The sequence below is a fragment of the Triticum urartu genome, chromosome 2A (assembly GCF_056163025.1).
Source record: "Triticum urartu cultivar PI428250 chromosome 2A, HENAU_Tu73, whole genome shotgun sequence".
Taxonomy (NCBI): domain Eukaryota; kingdom Viridiplantae; phylum Streptophyta; class Magnoliopsida; order Poales; family Poaceae; genus Triticum; species Triticum urartu.
The window spans coordinates 360,027,455-360,051,614 of record NC_141874.1 but is presented as its reverse complement, the minus strand read 5'-3'; the positions used below and the strand labels follow the sequence as shown (position 1 = coordinate 360,051,614).

The window sequence follows — 24,160 nt, the reverse complement described above, 5'->3', positions numbered from 1 at the left end:
AGATTTTATTCAAGTCAAGGAATATTTTTCGGTTCTTTTCCTAGATGAAACGGAATACCTATTTATAATTAATTCCTAATTATACAAAAGCACCTTAATGAATTAACTGACTTGTTTTACTTATTAAAATAAAAATCTTAAAAATCTAAAATTTGACCTGTTAGTGTACTAAGTTCAAAAGTCCAGTAAAGTAAAAAATATTTTTATGGGGGTTCTTATGTCTCATAAAAATTGTTTGTTACGTCAGAATCTGAAGAAACTAATTCTCTGACCGAAATCTTTGGGGACGATTCTGTATTACAATTTGGCGGAGGAACTTTAGGACATCCTTGGGGAAATGCACCTGGTGCAGCAGCTAATCGAGTGGCTTTAGAAGCCTGTGTACAAGCTCGTAACGTATTTTTTTTGATCAATTAGAATTAACTTCTAGAACGTATAATTGTCTAAAAAAGGCCAATATACATACACTATTGGACCTTTTGATCATTGAGTGAAAAAGGAGCAAAGAATGACAAAAGACGAGACTCTACTAGTCTTCACTCTTGTAGTTTCCTCTTCCTCGGTTTCTGTCGGGTTGGCTAGTAGTACAAGCATTGGCTGTTTGTCCGCTCATGCATGCGCACTACCTGCTTCACTAATTGTTATGCCACGTAACAGGTTGGCTAGTAGTACAAAAATTTGTTGCATTGAAAGACAAAAGGCAGGGGCAAACTTGGAACGAGACGAAAAAAAGACTAGCATACAGAGCATTTGGAAAAAATGGGAAAAACTTAGACGTAGAGTAATGAAAAACAGAGGGAATAGTATGGATTTTTTCGCTTACGGACCTACCGTTGTCTGAGCTTGGGGTGTCATGAGAAAAAAAAGGACAGCAAACTCGTGGAAGCTGCGCACCTGTCCGACTCTAGGGGATGTCCCGGAGAAAAAAACAATATAATGGAAAATGCGTCTATTAAGGGTCTGGCGAGCCCCGAACCCAACAGTAGTTTGCCCGCTCATGCATGCGCATCACCTGCTCCACTAATTGTTATACCACGCAACAGGTTGGCTAGTAGTACAAGCATTGGCTGCTTGCCCGCTCATGCATGCGCACTACCTGCTCCACTAATTGTTGTGGCACGCAACAGGTTGGCTAGTAGTACAAGCATTGGCTGTTTGTCCGCTCATGCATGCGCACTACCTGCTTCACTAATTGTTATGCCACGTAACAGGTTGGCTAGTAGTACAAACATTTGTTGCATTGAAAGACAAAAGGCAGGGGCAAACTTGGAACGAAACGAAAAAAAGGCTAGCATGCAGAGCATTTGGAAAAAAGGGAAAAACTTAGACGTAGAGTAATGAAAAACAGAGGGAGTAGTTATGGATTTTTCGCTTACGGACCTACCGTTGTCTGAGCTTGGATGTCTCGGAGAAAAAAAACAATATAATGGAAAATGCGTCTGCCGGGAGTCGAACCCGGGTCTATTGCTTGGAAGGCAATTATCCTAACCGTTGGACTACAGACGCTTGGGTGATGGTGCTTCTTCTGTTACGTATAAGGATAGTAATGTGTTCCCCAACACCAGTGAATCGATGCCCCCCCCCCCCATCCTGACGAGCACGTGGTCTTCCGCCTCTCATCCGGCCTGCCGCCATCCATGGCCGCTTCCCTCTTCCGCCTCTCCCGGCCCCGCCGCGTGCTCCTCCCCTTGTCCGCCCTCCGCCTCCCTCTCTCCACCCAGCCCCTCCCGCAGCCCCGGGACCCGTCCTCCCCCAATTCCAACCGCGGCCTTCCTGCCTTCCTCTCCTTCCTCGCCGCCGCAGCCGCAGGCGGAATCACCGGTTCCGTCGCTCTCTGCGATGCCGCCCCCGACCACCGGTGCGTGCATGCCCATCCGATCCAAACCAGTCGCTCGATCGACGGTTACGTCACTTCTCGCATCGTTGACTGCTGAGCTGACAGCGCCCTGTGCTTGTCTGTTGATTTGGCCCAGGGTCGGCGGGAAAGACAGCACCGAGCTGGTGGTGCGTGGGGAGCGCAAGCGCGTGCCACAGCAGTTCATAGAAGAGCTCGCATCCTTCCTCGGGGTAAGTGAATTCGAGTTCCGCGCTGCCATTGCCGGCTTGCCCTAGTGCCTGCGGGCGGCGATGCTGCGTAACTTGTGTTTGTTGTTTTTGCTGTCCGTTGATTAATTCAACCCACGACATGCTCACTGACTAGGTGGGTTGCTGTTTTGCAGGAGAACCTGACGGTGGATTACGAGGAGAGGAGCTTCCACGGGACGCCGCAGAATAGCTTCCACAAGGCAGTCAACGTGCCCGACGTCGTCGTCTTCCCAAAGTGATCTCACCCGGCACACACTGATAATTGCGTTTTGTGGGTGTATATGCCAAGCTTGTTCCATGTATTGTAATGCCTCCATTACTGATTTGCAGGTCCCAGTATGAGGTACGGAAGATTGTGATGACTTGTAATAAGTACAAGGTATGGATCTCTTCCATTCATTAGCCTAAAGGAACATCATATGCTCCCTGTTTTGCAAGAGTTACTGATTTGGATTCTGTATCCTGTACTTCTGGTTTCCACAACAACAATTTCCATGATTGAGCCACCTAGCTGTTTTTTTTTTTTGAATTCCAACCCCCACCTGTATATTTATCTCAATTCAAAAGAAATGGGCCAGTTTACGTGGGAAATGGGTCGAAAACCATGATCCAGTTTATGTTGGAAACCGGATCGAAACCTTAACAGCCCCAGGGGCAACACATCTCATGGAGGCAAGAACATGGAAAACACCCAAAAAAACACCAAGTACAAGTTACAACACAGAGCAAGGATCAACCACCTAAACATCAGGATAATATAGATGGTTGTGATGCAGCACAATCTAAGGCATAACAACATAAATGGTGCACTAGCAGCAGAGAGAGGCTATCAAGGCAGCAGATCATGCCCGGAGACAGCACAACAACAAACTTACAGGAACGCACGTGGAAGCACCACCAAGACAGCACCGGAACCACTGACAGGGGTAGACCACGGGTGGCCACATCAAGGAGTTGTGTCATTACCAAGACCGAGCCATCCGACACTCGGGAAGGGTTGTCATTGCCCAGGAAGGAGTAAAGATGACCACAGGAAAGGATCTGACTCGACAAGCATGCACGAGGGGGAGCCGCGAGTTCACCGCCGGAAGGGAGGGTCTCATTCCCATGGACGTGTCGAGTAATAACTTTGATGGTGAAGTGACATGATCGAAGAGAATGCTGTTAATGAAATCATCCCCACAGGAGGGTGGTTATCGCCCAAGGTGGAGTGTATAGGAAGGGCACACACAACAATGAAAGAGACGATAAGAGGATCTACCCAACGGCAGAGTCTGGAGATGTTGGAGATAGCTCATGAGAATACCAAGAAGTTCACCGGACGACAGATAGGAGATGAAGACAGCGCCACCAACATGCGAAACGGTGTGAATGCATCACTGTTGTCGTTGCCGCGCGAGCCGCCGAGGAGGATGAGGTCTGACACGCCACCAAGGTGGAACGCGGCGCTTGCAGGTGCCGCCGTAGTCAACCGGCGGCCGCCGGGCAGATTTCTTTGGCCTCCTCACAACCTCCAAACTCCTCCACACCTCTGACACGGCAGGACCGGAGGGCAACCACCAGCTGCACAACACGAGGCATGCTAGAGATACGACATGCAAATCAAACGACGAAGAACGAAATCAACATAGGAGACAATATTTTAACGTTGAAAACCCCTCCAACACGAAGGGGAAAAACCCCTCCACCTTCAGACTTCGCTACGCTCCACTTCGGCCTAAGCCTCCTGGCGACGGGCCTCGCTCCGCTCGCTCGTCAGAAGTTAGTCTTTATCTTTATAATTGAATTTGAATTTGGATCACAACATAACAAGGCAGAGAGCAGCAAGGCTGTCGTGGGGAACCAACAAGCGCCAGCCGGTGCAAGGATGGAGAATCCGGGCCAGGTGAAGACGGAGGTGGATGTGTGATTGGATCTGATGGGAGGAGGCACGGTGGATGCGCGCGGGGGGGGGGGGGGGGGTTGGGTGGATGCTGTCCAGATCCATAGTGGTATGGCGTATGCCAAAACTAGACCCTGCGTTGGCCGCCGACACTGCGGCAGTACCGGGCGACCATCACGGAAGGACATTGGAGGCGGATGAGGACGGGGACGGAGGCTAACCAACGGTGGTCGAGCGTCCTGCACGTATGCGCAAGGTGGCAGATGAATCGGGGACGTGGGTGATTTGCGCAGGCCTTCGCGTGCGACGTGAAGCCACAACAGCCGGACGAGTCTGACCCCGTCCCAGCGGATTTGACGATGGCGTGCGGCTGAGGAAGGGGCGCGGAGGCGCAATCCCAGATCCGGCGAGGTCCGAGCGCAGCGGCAAGCCGGTGACCCCCACGGGGCGGTGATGCGGGAGAGGGAGGACGAAGCTAGAAGCGGGACTGCAGGCTTTGGAGGATGTGTGTGTGTGTGGGGGGGTGGGGGGGGGGGGTGGCTGAATGAGTTCCGCTGCCATCGGCAGGCTTTGCTCATCGTTGTTTGCCGGTGCGGCGAGGGGAGGTTGCTGGAGATTCGGTGGCGGCGGCGTAGGGTGCCCGCCTGAGCTGCCTCGGAGAGACGACACGGGGGAAATAGCTTTTTTCACCTGCAGAGAGAAGTTATTTTGTGCTCCAGCTAGTTGTCGATAATGGAGGTTGTTGTATTTGCATTTTTGGTTTACACGACTCCCATTTTGCGTTCTTAGATAACTTTTAGTAGGATGTCATATGACCCTGTTTTGAGAATTAGTAATTGATTTTCAAACAGCATGTTATATTCTTGGTCTAGGAGTTATTTAGCTTCTTTATGGGTTTTCTTCGGGAGTTTGTGGAAGGAGTTGGTACTTTCCATTTCAGTAACACTAAGTGGTGTTTCTTTCTTTCTTTCTTTCTTTTGGAATCAGGTGCCAATTGTACCATATGGTGGGGCTACATCAATTGAGGGACATACGTTGGCACCTCATGGTGGTGTTTGCATTGACATGTCTTCAATGAAGGTAAATATTAAGATTTATGATCAACAGCCATGTAATCATAACATTAACAATGATGTAGATGAACTCGGTATGAATAAATCGAAATCTTACTCTAATGCCTAAAAAGTGCTAGAGTACTTGGCTCATCTATTTTACTATATTTTGTTATACCAAGCAGGCAAGCACTTTCTTAGCAGTGAGCTATATACATGCAGGATACGATCTGTTAATTTCATACTGTATATTTTAATGTATCACAAATTCATTGCAGAAAATCAAATCTCTGCATGTTGAGGATATGGATGTTGTAGTTGAACCAGGAGTTGGATGGATTGAGCTGAATGAATACCTGAAACCCCATGGTCTCTTTTTCCCTCTTGACCCAGGCAAGCTCCTTGTTTCCTTTCCCCTTCCAGTTTTTTCTGTCCATTTACCTTTTCAACCGACGAAGTGAAGTATTCCCCACTTGTGCCAAGAAGTCCTGGGTTCGACGCAGTCTCTCTGCATTGCTCTGCGCAGGGGTAAGGCTTGCCACGTATCCTTCCCCAGACCCCACCTGGTATGGGAGCTTCTAGCACTGGGTCTGTCCTTTTTTTTTACCTTTTCAACCGACCATGTAAAATCCAGATTGACATAACCTGATATGAAATTATTCAATCATCAAAATCAATAAAAAGGCCATCATGGAGCAAGATCCAAACAGATCAATCTTGTCAAAAAAAAAACCCTTTCATCATGCCCTTTGTTCCTATGTCCTTTGCCCTTTCATATTCAGTGTAACTCGACTACAGTTGAACAGCAGCTTTGTTTGCAACTGACTTCTGTAGTGTAATTGCATCTTCCAGACATTTAGGTGCAAAATCCAGATTGACATAACTTAATAAATTATATTTAATGCAACTCGACTGCAGTTGAACAGTGTAATTGCACCCTCCAGACATTTAGGTGTTATGTACCTTCTGTCCTAGGGAGATAATTATGCATGTTTGTAGTACTCAATAGTTGCACTGAAGTTCGATCATCTTTCTGGGTCCACTAAAATAGCATCAGCGGTTGCTTGCTTTTGCACTAGTTTAGTGGCGTAGCTTATCTACATTGGTCTGATTTACAGGACCTGGAGCCACTATTGGTGGAATGTGCGCTACACGATGTTCTGGTTCATTAGCCGTGAGGTAATTCTCCATATAATTTCAGGCCACTTTTTGGCTTCTACAGTGCATCTGTAACCCCATCCGCACAAAGAGGAAGGACAACCATTACGTGCACGATTCACCTGTTTATCTGTTGTATTCTTATGATACTTATGTTAGATGGCTTTGATGAATTTGCTTCTTAGTTTGTAGGTATGGAACTATGCGGGACAATGTTATCAATCTTCAGGTCCTTTTGCTATCCTCATTATTTCCCCATATACTGTACATTTGACTAAGCATACAAGTAGTGATCTTTTATGGTACATCAGGCTGTTCTACCAGATGGCGACGTTGTCAAGACCGGTTCTCGGGCTCGAAAGAGTGCAGCTGGGTATACAAGAACTGCTCCTGTTTCTTAAGATTAAAAGGCTTCATTTCTTCGGGAGTGAATCTTAGTTGTGCTGTGCTGCTTGCTTTTCCCATAATGTCTACATATTATATATATGAAGTTATACATCTGTTGCTGCCATTAGTATTGACAACTTTTTTTACTTTCCACCATGTTGAATATCAGATATGACCTAACTCGGTTGATCATTGGAAGTGAAGGGACTTTAGGGGTAATTACAGAAGTGACTTTACGACTTCAAAAGCTTCCATCTCATTCCGTGGTAGGTCTTCTGTTTTGATTTATTCGCTGTCGAAATAATGTTTTGCTAACAATTCTTACTGCACTTTGTATACTTGATTGTTAAGTTTTAACAACTAATCTGTTTCTCTGTTTAGGATATACACTCTTTATGTAGCACATCCTGTGGAGAAACACCATTCTTCATGCCGTATTTGAAGCAGCACAAAGGTTGTGGAGGAGCAACTCCACCTTGCTGCTACAACGTGTACAGCACAAGTGTTGAAGGAACAGCTTCAACGTGCTGTGCTAGATATCGCTCTAGAGGCGAATGTAGGCCGATAGGGCAGCAAGAGTTCAATCCAGAACTCCTAGGGCACAAGGTCTACTCCAAGATCTTAGATAAGAACAACAAGTTCTATTATAGGTAGTGGGTAGTCTGGGTACAAAGTAGAGGTGAGGACCTCTATTTATAGGGCTTTGGGAAGCCTTCACATACTTCTACTTATAGCTGTTATTTAGGATTCACCATTCTACTCACAGCTCCTTATAACTAGAGAGCTCTAGAAACAGCAGGTAGGGTAAAGAAAAGAAAAGAAATACTAGACCACAACAGAAGTATCTAGAAGTAGCCAAACAGATTTGACATATGATTATATTTTCATTTTCCTCATCTATTGTTCCTCATCAGTATTACTATGACTTAACTCCTATCTTGCATCTTAGGAATGGAAACAACTTTTGTATGAACACAAGATATTTTCTTTTAATAGTCTATCTTATCCTGCACTCGATAATTACATTATTCGGAACATTTCTATGTGATGTTCTCCCTATGTTCCTAACAAAATGTTTATTGGCTTAATGTTCTATGATATAAAATTTGGGAAGTGTTTTTTTCCGGGAAAACACAAAAGCTTTGCATTTTGATGCATTGGTAGAAGGAAAGAGTTTGTACAAGCCCAAAGAAGGTCACACTCAGAGTTACAACACACCGCCGTCGTCCCTAGGCTCCACCTCAGCCCCGTAGCACAACCTGAAGGCCTCTCACGCCCGCCGACACCCATTGTCTGGCTTCCTCTTGGATCTTACCAACGAGGGAAGGCAAGCTAAGGGGAGCGTTGTCGAAGATAATGCGTTGCGATGCTTCCAGATGCACCGTGCCACCAACATGATGGCCGGGGATGTGCCCTTCTGAGTCTGAGGAGAGGCTGGTGTTGAAGTGTACATGTGGATTGCCTAGCCCTTTCCATCAGTTCGGCCTTTTGGTTGTGTTGGCTAGCGCATGAAGCTTAATATGCTATCAGAGATTAGGTTATTTTTTTAGCACGTGCAAGTCGTGCTGATCCGATTTCGCGATGCCGCCATCTTCCTCTGGCCAGCTCGCGCTTTCATAACATGGTATCGCAGCCTAAGGTCTTGAGTTCAAGTCCTGGCTTTTGCGATTTATCCAAAAATTGTTGCTGCCCCCTCTGTGTCCACGTATAGGCCTCTTGAGTCATACCTCTGAGTCTATTCACGTGTTGACTTCCCGCGTCACACGTGAGAGGGGGTGTTGAAGTGTATATGTGGATTGCCTAGCTCTTTCCATCAGTTTTGACTTTTGGTTGGGTTGGCTAGCGTATGAAGCTTAACAGCTGGGACCGAGTGGCCCATTCAATGCCACCAATCCACGTAGTCGTCCTCCGCATTGGGTGTCTTGCCGTCGAACGCAACCAGGAAAGAACCTCGTGCCACACCACGTGCGAGAAGGAACAAACAGTGAGGAGATGAGCCATTGTTCCTCCGACTGATCATAAAGCACGCAACACGGTGCATGCTGAAGGCCTCGGCGTGCCAGGCTCTCAGCAGCCCAACAAAGTTCCTGGCAGGCAAGCCACACGAAGAACTTGACCCTAGGTGGGGCCCAAGTCATTCAGTTAAGCTTCCACGAACTTGAACCGGCTGCCCCCCCCCCCCCCTAGAACAAGATGTCGTAGCAGCTCTTGGAGGAGTATTGCGAGTCCAGGGTCCAGCGCTATTGGAGGACATCCGGCAAGGTGGTAAGCTGCATTGGCACACCAACCACCAGACCTCGATATACTGCCAGAGTGCCAACGGGCTCAGGCCCCTCTGATATCCGAGATCCAACGGCGGCCAACCAAGGCATCGCTGACGGTCCGGCGCTTCCTGATGCACTCAAGACCAACGTTAGGAGCTCAGGCGCAATCTCAGAAAATGGCATGGCCATCGAGCCAGCGATCCTCCCAGAATAAGGCTGAGGTTCCGCCACCAACCACCATCCTGGTGGATGCGGCCCATTGTGGCGAACACCTCACACTCATCGCGGGAGAATTACAGGTCGAGGCCTCTCCCAGGGCGGAGGAGTTCAGTGCACATCCTGATCCTTAGGCTGGTCGCGGCCCTGCTAAGGTCCGGAACACCAACCCCTAGGTGAGGCGACCCACCTTCGCGTGGGATGCCCTCCACATGGGAAGGCGGTCCGCAATCCTGCAAGTTATAACATATAAACCGCAACACGGCTATTCTTACAATGCACCAGTATTCACGTCGCCACAACATTCATCTTGTTTTGCCATTGCTAGTAGCAAACCATGTACCATTTTCAATGTTAGAAGTTTTGAAAGAGTAATGGACATGCATAGGATGCCACCTTATTCATCTAGCTTTGTCGACCTTTTTTTGTAGTTCTTTCTGCGTCTTCATTTTACCTATGAACTCATTCCTCCTAAATGCTCTCTATATTCAGGTTGCCATGTGCAATTTTCAAACGGTTAAGGATGCTGCTGATGTTGCTATTGCATCAATGCATTCTGGCATACAGGTTTGTCCGTATCCTTCCGTTTTTCTTTCATTGCTATGACATTTGAAAAAATTGTAAGTCAGATATGAAATAATCGACATCCTTTCCATATGGACTGAATGTTCATATCTCCATGCTCGTATTTGTGTTAAGAGTTGTGTCGAATATAGTGTACAAAGTAGGTTACAGTTGGACTTGTAGTTTGTATTGTGTTTAGATAGGATATGGAGTCGTGTCCTAGTAGGACACTTGTATCCTAGGCCTCTCATATATAGCGAGGGTAGACACATGAAGTATTGTAACCTATGCCAACATAATAGCACAGGAACGCAGGGGAAGCCGGCGGCATGTGGCGGCGTCCAGGGCGACCGGGTGCGGTATTGTAGCGGTGTCATGGGGAGGAGCGCCCATAGTCAGGCCCCAGGGATGTAGCTGTTAGAGTATCATACTAGATCATGAAGACGCGCGTTGCCGCGCCCGCCCATATTGAGAAAGTATAGAGGTATGCATTATGATGGTTGACACAATGAATTAATTATTCAAGAAACACAATATTAGCCCAGTTCATCTTAACAATCTAGGATAGCACTCCCTTCTGTGAAATGCCAAAGTTGTTAATATATCATTTTAACATTGGAGAAGGTAAGACATCATATTTGCCTACTTTGAGAAGCCATCGCCTATGACCGTATCATGCGTTCTTTTGTGTTATGACAATGACATTCAACGCACATGATGAAGTAGACGTCAAACTTGGCAAATAAAATATCCTCGCAAACTGAATGGCAATTTCATCTGGTATTAAAACAGATTAAAACTAAATAATTTTCTACGTAAGCCAAAATTAAAATTATTCATGCTCATAATTACCCAAACAGACCCGTACTAATATTGACCCAGGCCATTTTATCATGATTCGACCCATCAAGCATATTTAACCCATGCGGCCATGCCTACTCATTTTAGACTAATTAAGTTCATTTTAGACTAATTAAGTTCTTTAGGTAGAACAATTATAAAATGTTGATAGCAGTAGCAAAGGAAAGAACATAGGCATAAGAGTTATTCGGTCTTACATACCCAAGCCGTACCAAAGAAACTAATCTTCATAGGTTCAGCTTATGCCAGAGACAGATTATATGAAATCCGAAACAAAGAGAAGGAAAGGGAGCAGGCAAAACGCAAGTGCCTGGCTGAAATAAAAACCAAACAAATCGCATGGAATGCAGCACTAAACTCACAGTAATAATAGAGAGAACAAAGATGAACAAAGGGCAATAATTTGTGAATAGTCGCACCTGTCTGCCCGCCATGATCGCATAGCTGGCTGAGGTTTACTGTTTTTTAATTGGGTTTGAAGCACACCCCTTGAGAAATTCGTACAGGAAAACTCCAATGAACAAGCACTGCAACCCTGTAAGAAGGAATAGAAAATCAGTTCCATAGATACGAAGACATGGAGGAGTGTGCGTCAAACCCAATTAGGGAGAATGAAAGATTGTAGTGACACAGCGGCGGTGTGTGCTGCCGCCACAGCCGCAAAGGAGGAGATATGTATGTCACTCTTGCGCTGACGAGGATTCTGGTGCAGCGGTCGCCTCCACCTCCTCCTCGCACCAGCGAGATGCCGCCGCGTTATCTTGCGTCGGTAAGACGTACGTAGCTGCTTGATGCTGCAGCGTCACTCTTGAGCCGTTCACATGGCCTCCTCCTACTGATCGCCCGCCTTGGCTACAGCCAAAGCTCTCTCTCTCATTGTCGCCGCATCCATGATTCATGGACAATCACCAATAAGAACAGCTGGGGTTAGCACTATGAACTTCGAGGACATAGGGAGGTGAAATCAAAACGTAGGGTTGCGCTTACGATGGACTGTTACTGGAGGAATACCGTCGACCTGGACTGGAGCCGCCGCCGGTTTCAGGGCAGCAGATGATGAAGAACCTGGGCCGATCGGGATGACAGGAAGTCGGGACGATCGAGCCTCGCGGCGCTCGGTGTAAAAATTTGACGGTTCACGAGAAGGCTCCCAAGTCGATCCTCGGAGCAGCGGCCCGATAACGGGGTAGGGCGACGGCTAAAAAGGCCCACGAGGGCCGAACGATCTTCAGCGTTAAACAGTAGATCGGATGGTCCAGAACGTCAAATCGCTGTGGAGGGGCGTTGGTGGCTGAGTTTTACTGTTTTACAATATATATATAGCCATGTAACCTTTCGTATTTACCCTATTGTATAAGGGGTTTCCTGCATATATTCCACACCTGTACATGTATATATACACTGGCCTATGGCCTCCTGGAAATACAAGTTGCATATTTCCTAACATGGTATTAGAGCTAGGTCAATTTTTTGCATGCTGCAACTCGTGCCATTGATCCGTTCCTGCCGCCGGCCGCTGGGTTTTCATCTGCCCGCCTCGCCCCGCGGTCTTCCTCTGTCCCTCCCGATCGATCCGATCGCGTTGAGCCGCCGTCTTCCGTTCCCTCGCCAGGTCTCCCGATCGAACTGATCGCTCTGCCCCGCCCCGCAGTCGGGCCTTGGGCCTCTGGTCGCCATCGCCCCACAGTCGGGCCTCTCCCGATCGCGCTCGCCCGGGCCTCTCCCGATCGATCGCTCCAGTCACCAGATCGCCCCGCCACCAACCCTCTGGATCGATCGCGCTCGTGCACTCCTGGTTCGCTCCAGCCACCAGATCGCCCTGCCACCAACCCTCTGGATCGCCTTCTGCTCTGGAGCGGCGGCCACCAGCTACCGATTTTCGCCGCCCTTGCCGGATTCTGCCGCTGATCTCCGTCGTTCTGCTGCTGGTTGTGTCTTCGTACGCTACCTCACGACCGAAAGCTGCTGTCGCCTGCTTGTTGACGAAAAAAAATGTCTACACTGTCAGGCTATGTCGCAGTTCTTCGCTGTCCAGTGATCTTTGATGGCACTAACTACATCGAGTTTGTTGGTTTCATGCGCATTCATATGCGTGGCATTCGTCTTTGGGGCGTTCTTTCTGGCGAGGTCCGTTGTCCGCCTTGTCCGGTTGCACCTGTGGCCCCTACTCCGCCGACGCCACCGGTTATTGCTGCCGATGCTGATCAAGTTGCGAAGGATGCAGCTAAGCTTGCAGATGACACTGCCATACATGCTTATGATGAGCAGGTTTCGACTTATGAGGAGGCTCTTCAGACTTATCATGAGGCTCTTTCTGCTTACACTCAGTGGCTTGATCAGGATGCCCGTGCCGCAACTGTTCTCACTGCTAGTGTTCTGCCTCAGTTTGCCTCTGAGTACTTGGGGCTCCCTACCGTATCTGAGATGTGGACCCGTCTTCGTCAGCGCTATCAGCCCTCTGGTGATGCCTTATATCTGTCTGTGGTCCGGCAGGAACATGCTCTTTAGCAGGGTGACTCCAGTGTTGACGATTTCTATGCACAGAGTTCTGCTATCTGGCGTCAGCTTGATTCTCTCCGCACTGCTGGTTGTCGTACTTGTCAGTGTTGCCAGGCTGTGCGGGCTGATTTGGAGTTTCATCGTGTCTACGAGTTCTTATCTCGGCTCCGTAAGGAGTTTGAGCCCCGGCGTGCTCAGTTGTTTGCTCGTGGTCGTATCTCCCTCATGGAAGCGCTTTCTGAGATTTGTGCTGAGGAGACTCGCCTACGTGGTGCTGGTCTACTTGAGGTTCCCTCTGTGCTCGCTGCTCGAGTTCCTATTATGTCGCCTGCTGCACCGACCCCATCCCGCTCCAGTGCTCCTCCGCTCTTACCTACTCCTACGGGCGGCCAGGGTCGGTCTCGTCCTCACTGCGGCTACTGCAATATGGATGGTCATGTTGAGTATCAGTGCTTCCAGAAGAAGAAACACCTGCGTAAGGCGCGATCATCAGCTTCAGGGACTTCTTCTTCTACTTCGACATCTTCAGCCACCGCCTTGACTGAGCAGGATATTCTGCGACTTAAGCGTCTGCTTGCTGCTTCAGGTTCTCCTTCGACGGGCACTGCAGCTTCTGTGGCTGATGCTTCCCGCACCGAGCAACCACCCTCTACACAGTTAGGTACATCCTCGTGGGTTCTGGACTCCGGAGCTTCTTTTCATATGTCTTCTCATTCTTCACATTTGTCCTCTCTTAAATCGCTTGATTTTCCTGTTCATGTACTCACTGCTGATGGTACTCCTCTTTCTGTTGCTAGTCGAGGCACTCTTATCACACCTTCTTACTCTGTTCCTGATGTTGCTCATGTTCCTCGACTTACCATGAATCTTTTTTCTGCTGGTCAACTTACTGATTCTGGTTGTCGCGTCATCCTTGACGTTGACTCTTGTTCCGTTCAGGATCGTCGAACGCACACTTTGGTTGGGGCTGGCCCTCGCCGCTGTGACTCTCAGGGTCTTTGGGAGCTAGACTGGCTTCATGTTCCTTCCGCTGCCACCACTATCGCCAGTCCATCCGCTTCTGTCGCTTCAGCTACCGGCTCCTTCCAGCAGTGGCATCATCGACTTGGTCATCTTTGTGGGTCTCGCTTGTCGTCATTAGTTCGTCGAGGTCTTCTGGGGTCTGTCTCAGGAGATGTCTCTTTAGAGTGTCAGGGTTGTAGACTCGGCAAACAGATTCAGTTACCTTATCCTACTAGTGAGTCGGTGTCTCAGCGTCCTTTTGATTTAGTCCATTCTGATGTATGGGGTCCGGCACCCTTCGCTTCGAAAGGGGGCCATCGATACTATATTATTTTTATAGATGATTTCTCTCGTTACACTTGGCTTTATTTTATGACTTCTCGCAGTGAGGTTCTTTCCATCTATAAGCGTTTTGCTGCCATGGTTCACACTCAGTTCTCTTCGCCTATTTGTGTGTTCCGTGCTGACTCCCCTGGCGAGTATATTTCCAAGATGTTGCGTGGTGTTCTTGCTGAGCAGGGCACTCTTCCTCAGTTCTCTTGTCCTGGTGCTCATGCTCAGAATGGCGTGGCTGAGCGAAAGCATCGCCACCTTCTTGAGACGGCTCGTGCGTTGATGATCGCCACTTCTCTTCCACCTCATTTTTGGGCCGAGGCTATCTTCACCTCCACCTATCTCATCAACCTTCAGCCGTCCGCTGCTCTCCAGGGTGGTGTTCCTTTCGAGCGTCTCTTTGATCATTCTCCTGATTATTCGATGCTTCGCTTGTTTGGTTGTGTTTGCTATGTTCTTCTTGCCCCTCGCGAACGCACCAAATTGACCGCTCAGTCTGTTGAGTGTGTTTTCTTAGGCTATAATGATGAGCATAAGGGCTATCGTTGTTGGGATCCCATCGGTCGTCGGATGCGTATTTCTCGTGATGTGACTTTTGATGAGTCTCGTCCCTTCTACCCGCGTCCATCTTCCTCGACCTTTTCAGTGGAGGATATCTCTTTCCTCACTTTTCCTGACACACCTATCACTCCAGTTGAGCCCTTGTCTCTCCGTCCTGCTCACTCTACTTCTCCAGATCTTGCCGATTTGTCGCCGCCATCTCCCACGATTTCCTCACCTCGCATGTCACCGGATTCTGCACCTTCATCCCCGGTGATTTCTTCGTCTCCACCTCCTGATTCTACCTCGGCTATTTCTCCTCGTATTCTTTCATCTTTTCCTCAGTATTACACTCGTCGTTCACGTAATGTGGATGCGTCTGCTGATGTGCCGTCCTTCTCATCTCAGCCTACCTATGGCTTACGTCCTCGTCCGCTTTCGCATGTTGATCGCCTTGGTTTTTCAACCGCTAGTGCTGCTGTTCTTGAGCCGACTTCTTGTCGTCAGGCTGTTGTTCATCCTGAATGGCAGTTTGCGATGGCAGAGGAGATTGCTGCTCTTGAACGCACTGGTACATGGGATCTTGTTTCTCTTCCTCCAGGTGTCCGTCCCATCACTTGTAAGTGGGTCTATAAGGTTAAGACTCGCTCCGATGGTTCTCTTGAGCCTTACAAAGCTCGTCTTGTGGCTCGTGGTTTTCAGCAGGAGCATGGTCGTGATTACGACGAGACTTTTGCTCCTGTGGCCCATATGACCACTATTCGTACACTTCTTGCCGTGGCTTCTGCATGCCACTGGTCTGTATCTCAGCTTGATGTTAAGAATGCTTTTCTTAACGGTGAGCTGCGTGAGGAGGTATACATGCAGCCACCACCTGGGTATTCTGTTCCTGATGGCATGGTATGCCGTCTTCGTCGCTCTCTCTATGGCCTTAAGCAAGCCCCCCGTGCCTGGTTTGAGCGTTTTGCCTCTGTGGTAACTGCCGCTGGTTTTTCAGCGAGTGCTCATGATCCAGCATTGTTTGTCCACCTTTCTCCACGTGGTCGGACTCTTCTTCTTCTCTATGTTGATGACATGATCATCACTGGCGACGACCCCGAGTATATTGCCTTTGTAAAGGCCCGTCTTAGTGAGCGGTTTCTTATGTCCGATCTTGGACCTCTTCGCTACTTTCTTGGGATTGAAGTCTCTTCTACCTCTGATGGCTTTTTTATATCCCAGGAAAAGTATATACAGGATCTTCTTACTCGTGCTGCTCTTACCGATGAGCGCATTGTTGAGACTCCCATGGAGCTCAATGTTCACCTCCAGAGAATCGAAGCCTATTTCAACGGGAAAAAGTGGGTGACGTGTGGTTCGGACTGGAGCCCAGTGGTCTGATGGAAGCGTGAAACTCGTCATCGGTCGGTGATGATCGATGGTACTCTGCAGTGGGGGTTGAGCAGTGTGGGTTCGCGACCTTTGAGACTCGACCGGGGAGAGGCTCGACGTGGTAATAGCGGCGTGACATGCGGTATGCATGGGACATGGAGACGGGTCAGGGCTCTTGTGGTCATGCATGTGGTGAGACAACTGTGAATTTGACTCGGGATGACTACAAGCAACGGTGAAATTCTTTCAAGTTTCAGACAGACGGTCAAGGAAGGGTGGTGATGTTGAGTTCAGGTAACTTTTATGTGTGACACTCAATATGTTAGTTGTTCACTTTCATGCAGGTTAGTGATCAGTGCGTGATGGCATTCGATGGATACTCTAGAAGTTGGGAGCACAAACTCTAGAGTAACAAGGAACTTAATTTTGCTCGAGTGTTGACTGTGGTCAAGAAAAGAAGGGACTACAAGTTGCAGGTGGAGTCATATGGAGTCTTTGAAGTAGCAGCGGTGCTCATGGGATAAGCTCAAGTCCAATGTACATGGAAGTTTGACACATGGACGAATTCAAGGTGGTGGAGAATATTCGCCAAGGTGGAGTTTGTTAGAGTTGTGTCGAATATAGTGTACAAAGTAGGTTACAGGTGGACTTGTAGTTGTATTGTGTTTAGATAAGACATGGAGTCATGTCCTAGTAGGACACTTGTATCCTAGGCCTCATATATAGCGAGGGTAGACACACGATGTAACCTATGCCAACATAATAGCACAGGAACGCAGGGGAAGCCGGCGGCATGTGCCGGCGTCCAGGGCGACCGGGTGCGGTATTGTAGCGGTGTCATGGGGAGGAGCGCCCATAGTCAGGCCCCGGGGATGTAGCCATATCGGTGAACCTCGTTAACAAATTTCGGTGTCGTGCTCGTGTGATTGCTTGGTCCTCGGATGATCGATGGTATGCCTCGGATTTATTCTAACAATTTGTTCATGTGACATAATTTGTCCATTGCACATTAAGTGGCCGTCAATGGTGGTGTTCGATGTTTTTTGTGGACTATTGTGGGTGTTAGCTTGACTTCAGTTGAAGTGCTTGAGTAGAAGTTACATTTGTTGAGATGTATCAGTGGGTAACCAAAATTTAGTAAGGTTGTTGTTACTTGTTGGCTAGTTAGTTACTGATACTATCTTTTTCTGCTTGATTAGGTCTCGAGAGTGGAATTGTTAGATGAGGTTCAGATAAGGGCAATAAACATGGCAAACGGTAAAAGCTTGCCTGAAGTGCCGACCTTGATGTTTGAATTCATAGGGACAGGTAACCTAACTTGCACTTTTATGCCATTTATATTGTATTATGCATCTATGGTGGCAGTCCTGAGTTCTAGTAGTACAATCTAGATAAATTTGAAATATGTGCACATTCCTTAAATCAGTATCTAGATTGATGATCAGAGTCACATGATATGTACAAGGAATTATGCAAGTTGCCACAACGGTTCAAACTGCGAAGTTTTATGCATGCAACCACCCAAATACACACCCCAAGAAGATTTCACTACATTAAAAAGAAGATAATACTACAAAGAGGAACATAAACATAAAAATTGCTTAGATTTTGCAGGCATATTGACATAACTGACAGATTCATTTCCATGGTCTTAATTTTGTATCTATAATACTAATAGTTTGTGAATTTGATGTTGTGTGATTGACAATAACGGGTAAAGAATGACACTATCTACTATACCATCAATATATTGTTTTTGTATTCTAGGTTATAACTTAGCATATACTCCCTCCGTCCTATAATATAAGATGTTATTACAACCAATGTACTCATATATTGGTTGTAATAGCATCTTATATTATGGGACGGAGGGAGTAGTTTCTACTTTCTGGTGTACATATACCTCTTGCGATCTCTCTATTAAAACTAAATTCACTTTGTGCACACTACTTTTTAGTAGACTCTAGACAATTTTCAGAAGTGATACCATAGCTCATGCTTGTGGTCTACAGCTGTTCCTTATCTTGGGGATGTAATTAACACATATTCAGTAATTTACTATCGTCTTCTGTTGGTTGTTCACTTGCTTGGACAAGTCACTTAAAAGCTCTTCTTAAGCTGCAAACATTCCTTCAGCTTACACATCAAGAACTGGCTGATCTTCCTTTTCTTTGTTAATCTCTTTCCATTGCAACTATTCAGAAGCATATGCACTTGAACAAACACTGTTGGTTCAAAAGATTGCTGCAGAGCACCATGGTTCTGATTTTGTTTTTGTGGAGGAGCCGAATGCTAAAGAGGAACTGTGGAAGGTCAGTCATCTGAACTTGTAGAGCTAATCTACAGATGTTTCGTTGTGCCGCATGATTGTGCACAGGCCATGCAATACCAGTGTCATACAGTACGACATTATGTTCCCTGGTTTCTGGAGAATAGTAGTACTGTGATATATAGGATATTTGGTCTTGAAGCATATTTTAATGGCATTTTCCTCTATGTGCAGATCAGGAAGGAGGCACTTTGGGCTGGGTTTGCCATGAAACCTGATCATGAAGCTATGATAACGGTTTGATTGCTTGCTCAGTATTTGATATCACTATAATCATCACCTTTTTGGTTGGTTAGAGATAGCTAGTCTCTAGTGGCATGCATCATATACCATTATGTTTACCTCCTTAGTTGTGAATCTTGGCATTTGTCAACATGCCCCAATGTAATCATCATTTGGCAAAAATATGGAATGTGATCCAATTTTAGTTCACATTCAAGTATAGGGTACTTAGCGAATAGCAACGGAATATCTTATCAGTTATGTAAAGGCCTAAAGGGTAACTGGTGCCGCTCTCTTCTCTTTGTTTGAATCAACATATGGCTTTTTTGTCCCTTGGTGGTAAATGCAGATCTTGTCAGCTTCATAATTTTTTTAATCTCATCTGCTCACAGAGATCGGCCAATGGTCATTATGATTATTGTAGCCTTATTATCTGTCGGTTTTCAGTGGATGAACTGCATCAAGTCTTGTAAATTCTAATGCCGCCCCAATTGTTGTTCATGCAGGACGTTTGTGTTCCATTGTCTAGACTTGCAGAATGCATATCTGTATCTAAGCAACTACTTGATGCGTCACCATTGACTTGGTACATATTCTCCCTTACGCAGTACCTAGGTTTTTCCCACTTTGTTATCTGTTGTAGCTAGGAAAGCCATGGCCATCTCTTTTGTATTAGATTTGTATTTATAGGAGAGCAGGGCAGTTTGAAAATTCGAACTCTTGATGAAGTAGCATGCGATTCTTACCGCAGCTCCAGCATGACAGTACAGTATGCTATCCTTTTAATTATCCAGGAGGACCTTCTCTCTGACTTGTGCATGTTTTCAGTTTGGTTATCGCCCATGCCGGTGACGGAAATTTCCACACAATTATCCTATTTGATCCAAGCCAGGAGGAAGAGCGAAGGGAAGCAGAGAGACTAAACCATTTCATGGTTCATACTGCTCTGTCCATGGAAGGTACATGCACAGGAGAGCATGGTGTTGGCACAGGGAAAATGAAGGCAGGTGACCTATGACCTCTTTATCTTATCAAGGCCGTGATTTGTTTCGAATTTCCACATGAGTCATCAACAAGTCAGCACCCATGAGTGTGACAAGTGACAAGTGCTTTGGTGTGTGCATTGGCAGTACCTGGAGAAGGAGCTGGGGATGGAGTCACTGAGGACGATGAAAAGGATAAAGGCCGCGCTGGATCCCAACAACATCATGAATCCAGGAAAGCTCATCCCACCCCACGTCTGCATCTGACCAACCAAGTGCCTGATTCCATGGCAGTGGGTTCGGTTGTTCAAGTTTGTCGTGGTGCCGCCACTGAATACGTCCATGAAACATTTGGATCTGTTACAGCCTTACCCGAGGACACCAACACATACTTCATGAGTTACAAGTTACAACTTACAGTACCCGGCCCGGCCCGGCCATACTGAGGCCCAGTTCTTTTGCCAGAATCTAGGGATTCTCCCAGAATCCGACCCCTACCCAGCTTCTCCTAGAATCTTTGAGCCCCATTTGTTTCACAATCCTATCTAGTTAGGGTTTAATTAGACAGGGTTGTAAAACAAATGGGGCTCAAAGATTCTAGGAGAAGGTGGGTAGGGGTCAGATTCTGGGAGAATCCCCAGATTCTGGCAAAAGAACTGGGCCTGAATAAAAGGACCAGGACGTTGTTATCTCTTGGTGTTATTTGTACCAATAGTAGTATACATGCATGGCACCGTTTACTGGGCCTGCTTCACATATTAACATACCTCCAAAACACGAGGGAGTGGTTTACATCCTGGTTTCACAAAATAGCGTTCTTGCTCTATACTCTTCTTGTAACAGTCATATATTCCCTCCGTTCATAAATATGAGATGCTTTGGATATTTCGAATATGTACCAAACACAAACTGAAATGAAACGTGTACATCTAATTCAAAAAAGTTACAACATCTTGTAGGAGTATATGTGAATTGAGGGAATACTTGTATTACAAGCTCCACCTATGGACGCTGTATTTATTGCGTGACGGCAAAGCCTTGTCCCCTAGTGCCGGCCGCCGGACCCCGTCGATGGCCTGCACCAGCACGGCCGGCCGAGATGACGACGACAAACACACAACTCCACCTGGTGCAGCGCACACGTCGCGTACTCCACTGAACCGGGTCTATATCATCACCTCGCACCTGGCAAGTCCCATCTCACCACGGTTCACTGCTATAATGGCTTCCGAGGACTCTGCCGCGCCCGTCGTCGTGGACGACTGCCGGGGCGTGCTGTTGGTGTACAGCGACGGGGCCGTGGTGCGCAGGGATGGGCCGAGCTTCGCCACGCCGGTGCGGGACGACGGCACCGTGGAGTGGAAGGACGCCGAGTTCGACGCGCCCCGCGGGCTGGGACTCCGGCTCTACAGGCCGTGCCAGCGGAACCAGCTCCTACCGGTCTTCTTCTACTACCACGGCGGCGGCTTCTGCATCGGCTCGCGCACCTGGCCCAACTGCCAGAACTACTGCCTCCGCCTCGCCGCCGAGCTCGGCGCCGTCGTGGTCGCCCCGGACTACCGCCTCGCCCCCGAGAACCGCCTCCCCGCGGCCATCGACGACGGCGCCGCCGCCCTCCTCTGGTTTGCTTCGCAGGCCGGCCCCGCCGGTGACACATGGCTGACCGAGGCCGCCGACTTTACTCGGGTGTTTATCTCTGGTGACTCCGCGGGAGGCACCATTGCCCACCACCTGGCCGTGCGTTTCGGCTCCGCGGCCGGGCGCTCTGAGCTGGGCAACGTACGCGTCAGGGGCTACGTCCAACTCATGCCCTTCTTCGGCGGCACGGAACGGACGAGGTCCGAGGCGGAGTGCCCCGACGACGCGTTCCTCAACCGCCCGCTCAACGACCGCTACTGGCGCCTCTCGCTGCCTCCCGGCGCCACGGTCGACCACCCGGCCTCCAACCCGTTCGGGCCGGACAGCCCGGCGCTGGAGGCGGTGGAGCTGGCCCCGACGCTGGTGGTGGTCGGAGGCCGCGACATCCTCCGTGACAGGGCCGTGGACTACGCCGCGAGGCTGCGGGCGATGGGGAAGCCGGTGGGGGTGAGGGAGTTCGAGGGGCAGCAGCACGGCTTCTTCACCATCGACCCATGGTCCGCCGCGTCTGCGGAGCTCATGCGCGCGCTCAAGCGCTTCATCGACACCGACGGGCGCTTCGACTAGATCCGTTCCATCGCCTCCGACTCCTCAGTCTATGTCTTTCTGCTGCTTTACCAAGTCTACAGATGGCATTGCAATACCAAAACTCATGAAATTACGGCAAAAATGATAAATTTGACCTGTAGACAAAAAGAATTCACAAAATAAACTGTTCTTGAAATTTTTTTACTCCACTGACCCTTTCATGTAGCGCCCAACAACAAGGCATCACACTACACAGTGCAACGCCTGACTGACAGACGCTATACACCTAACCAGCGTTCAAACCTAAACTGCCTGAAAATTCTAAGTTAATGTGCAACGTCTAAGGGCTAGATGCTACATTATACAGTGCAGCGTCTAGCACCTAGGCGCTACACTGATGTCCAGTTAATTAGTAAAAAGATTCGCATTAAGCAGCACGAAAGATCCAAACAAGCACACGACGCTCATGCATGCAGTACGTTGCTGTAGGCCCTACGAGGCTGTGGCCACGCATGCACGCACACGGCATGCATGCACGTGGTTTGGTGATCCGTCGGTTGCGTGTAGTGCGTCCGTACAAGGTTTTGCTTTGTCCCTTGTATAGCTGTTAGTGCAGCGCCTAGACTCTAGCGCTGCACTATATAGTGTAGCGTTTAATTCTTAGGCGTTGCACGCTGACTTAAAAATTTTCAGGCATTTCAAGGTGTGATACAGATTAGACGTGTAGTGTCTGTCAATCAGGCGCTGCACAGTGTAGTGTGGTGCCTGGCTGTCGGGCGCTACACAAAAAGGTCAGTGGAGTGAATTTTTTCTAACAACAATTTACTTTGTGAATTCTTTTTATCTACATGTCAAATTTATAGTTTTTGCCTGAAATTACACCGAGGCAAAAGATAAGCTCCCACACGGAACAAATATATCGTCTTGTTTCAGATTTTCTCAAAGACCCATGGAATGTACTCATGTTTGCTTTGAAAGCTGTAGATCGAGAGATTACACAAGATTTACTGGAACATACGGCTAAACACCGGAGAAGCAAACCTACATCACCACAACACTGAACATGCGGCATCACTGTTCCAAGCAAAACAGAACAAAAATTAGGCTGGAGATAATTAAGCATCTGGAGAACTAAAAGGACAACTAGTTGACTGGCTCTGCCATGATTCAAATACTTAGGTCAAAATGCAACAAAGTTTACAATCTACCAACTAGAGCATACAACCTGGACACAAGATGGTGCAACGCCACACAGGTTTCATGTTGCTAGAGCATCTTTAGCGGACCCCGTATAATGCCCTGACCTGTAAAATAACTGTCAAAATACGGGTCCGCACGGAAAATGCTGCCCGATCAGATACCGCAAACGCGTTCGACCCGTAAATTTTTTTGCGGGGCGCGGCAAAAGTCCCGCCCCAACCCGCGAAAACGTGGGTACTCCCCCTCGCCCCGTCGGTGCCCTGTATATAGCGATAGCGGTTGGGGGGGGAGGCATTTCAGCCCGCGCTTTTCCCCCACCCACCGCCGCCCACAATTCCGGCCATACCAGCTGGCGGGATCACACCGACGGGCCGCCACACGCCCGAGATTCGCCCGAGATTGTCCTCTACCACTTCCTCCTACCTCGTGCGACCGGATAGTTGCAGATCGGCGACTGTTTGCCTTGGCCCCCGGATTTGGCGTTTTCGGCCACCGGTGGCTACACCAAGCCATGGATTGGTCGGGGAGCACCCCGCACAGCCCCGACAAAGCCCTAGCGCCGCATGCAGGTACTAGTCCGTCCTCTAGCCGTCATCGTTGGTTTGCTAGCAAGTAGTCGGCCGGTTGTCGCCCGGGCTCGGCGCTCGCGCAGCGGCTAGCCGGCTCGCCGACGCCGCTCATACAGTGCGACGACTGCATGCAGAAAGTGGTGCAGCTAACATTTAGCACGTCGAAACACCCCGGATGGGTATTCTTCAAATGCGAGAACGACGAGGTATGTTCTTGTTTTCATTCGGCTTTGTCAACCTATTCGGTTCAATTTCAATAGCTTATTGAGATGGTCATGCGTGCACGAAGACGGATGCTTATTTTGGTTTTGGGAAGAAAAATACATCAACTTATTGATAGAAAGAAACTTAATAGACGTCCGTGCACTAGTTGGTAGAATTGAGGCTAATGATGCGGCTGCATGTGCAATTAGAGAAGAAATTAGATGTCACGCCCTCGATGCGGCTATATCTCTCACGTGTCGAAGCACGACTTAG

The 24,160-nt window shown here is 48.2% G+C and overlaps 2 protein-coding genes and 1 non-coding gene across 13 annotated transcripts; 2 read left to right on the top strand and 1 right to left on the bottom strand.

Moving 5' to 3' along the window:
* Positions 1-1,434: 1,434 nt before the first annotated feature.
* On the bottom strand, positions 1,435-1,506 carry TRNAG-UCC (transfer RNA glycine (anticodon UCC)). Its single transcript has one exon. It is a non-coding gene; the product is annotated as a tRNA-Gly (tRNA).
* Positions 1,507-1,570: 64 nt separating this feature from the next.
* LOC125537149 (D-lactate dehydrogenase [cytochrome], mitochondrial) lies at positions 1,571-20,633 on the top strand. 11 transcript variants are annotated; one of them, XM_087543883.1, is made up of 19 exons: positions 1,573-1,858; positions 1,974-2,067; positions 2,220-2,320; positions 2,416-2,464; positions 4,955-5,047; positions 5,298-5,412; positions 5,506-5,547; positions 6,138-6,198; positions 6,370-6,406; positions 6,489-6,550; positions 6,734-6,830; positions 6,946-7,170; positions 9,537-9,611; positions 17,414-17,522; positions 18,417-18,526; positions 18,718-18,780; positions 19,272-19,351; positions 19,594-19,772; positions 19,896-20,633. In XM_087543883.1, exons 1-19 carry the CDS (start codon positions 1,638-1,640, stop codon positions 20,192-20,194), a joined length of 2,112 nt encoding a protein of 703 aa, XP_087400009.1. In that variant the 5' UTR covers positions 1,573-1,637; the 3' UTR covers positions 20,195-20,633. The 11 variants fall into 11 exon arrangements, 9 of the variants coding, with proteins under 9 accessions (XP_087400013.1, XP_087400009.1, XP_048556406.1 ...); XM_087543884.1 differs by having other exon boundaries at positions 1,574-1,858; positions 19,594-19,768; XM_048700449.2 differs by lacking the exon at positions 5,506-5,547.
* A 49-nt stretch (positions 20,634-20,682) lies between these two features.
* On the top strand, positions 20,683-22,118 carry LOC125537145 (strigolactones hydrolase CXE15-like). The gene has a single exon (XM_048700448.2). It carries the CDS (start codon positions 20,820-20,822, stop codon positions 21,951-21,953), a length of 1,134 nt encoding a protein of 377 aa, XP_048556405.1. The 5' UTR covers positions 20,683-20,819; the 3' UTR covers positions 21,954-22,118.
* The last annotated feature ends 2,042 nt before the right edge of the window (positions 22,119-24,160 follow it).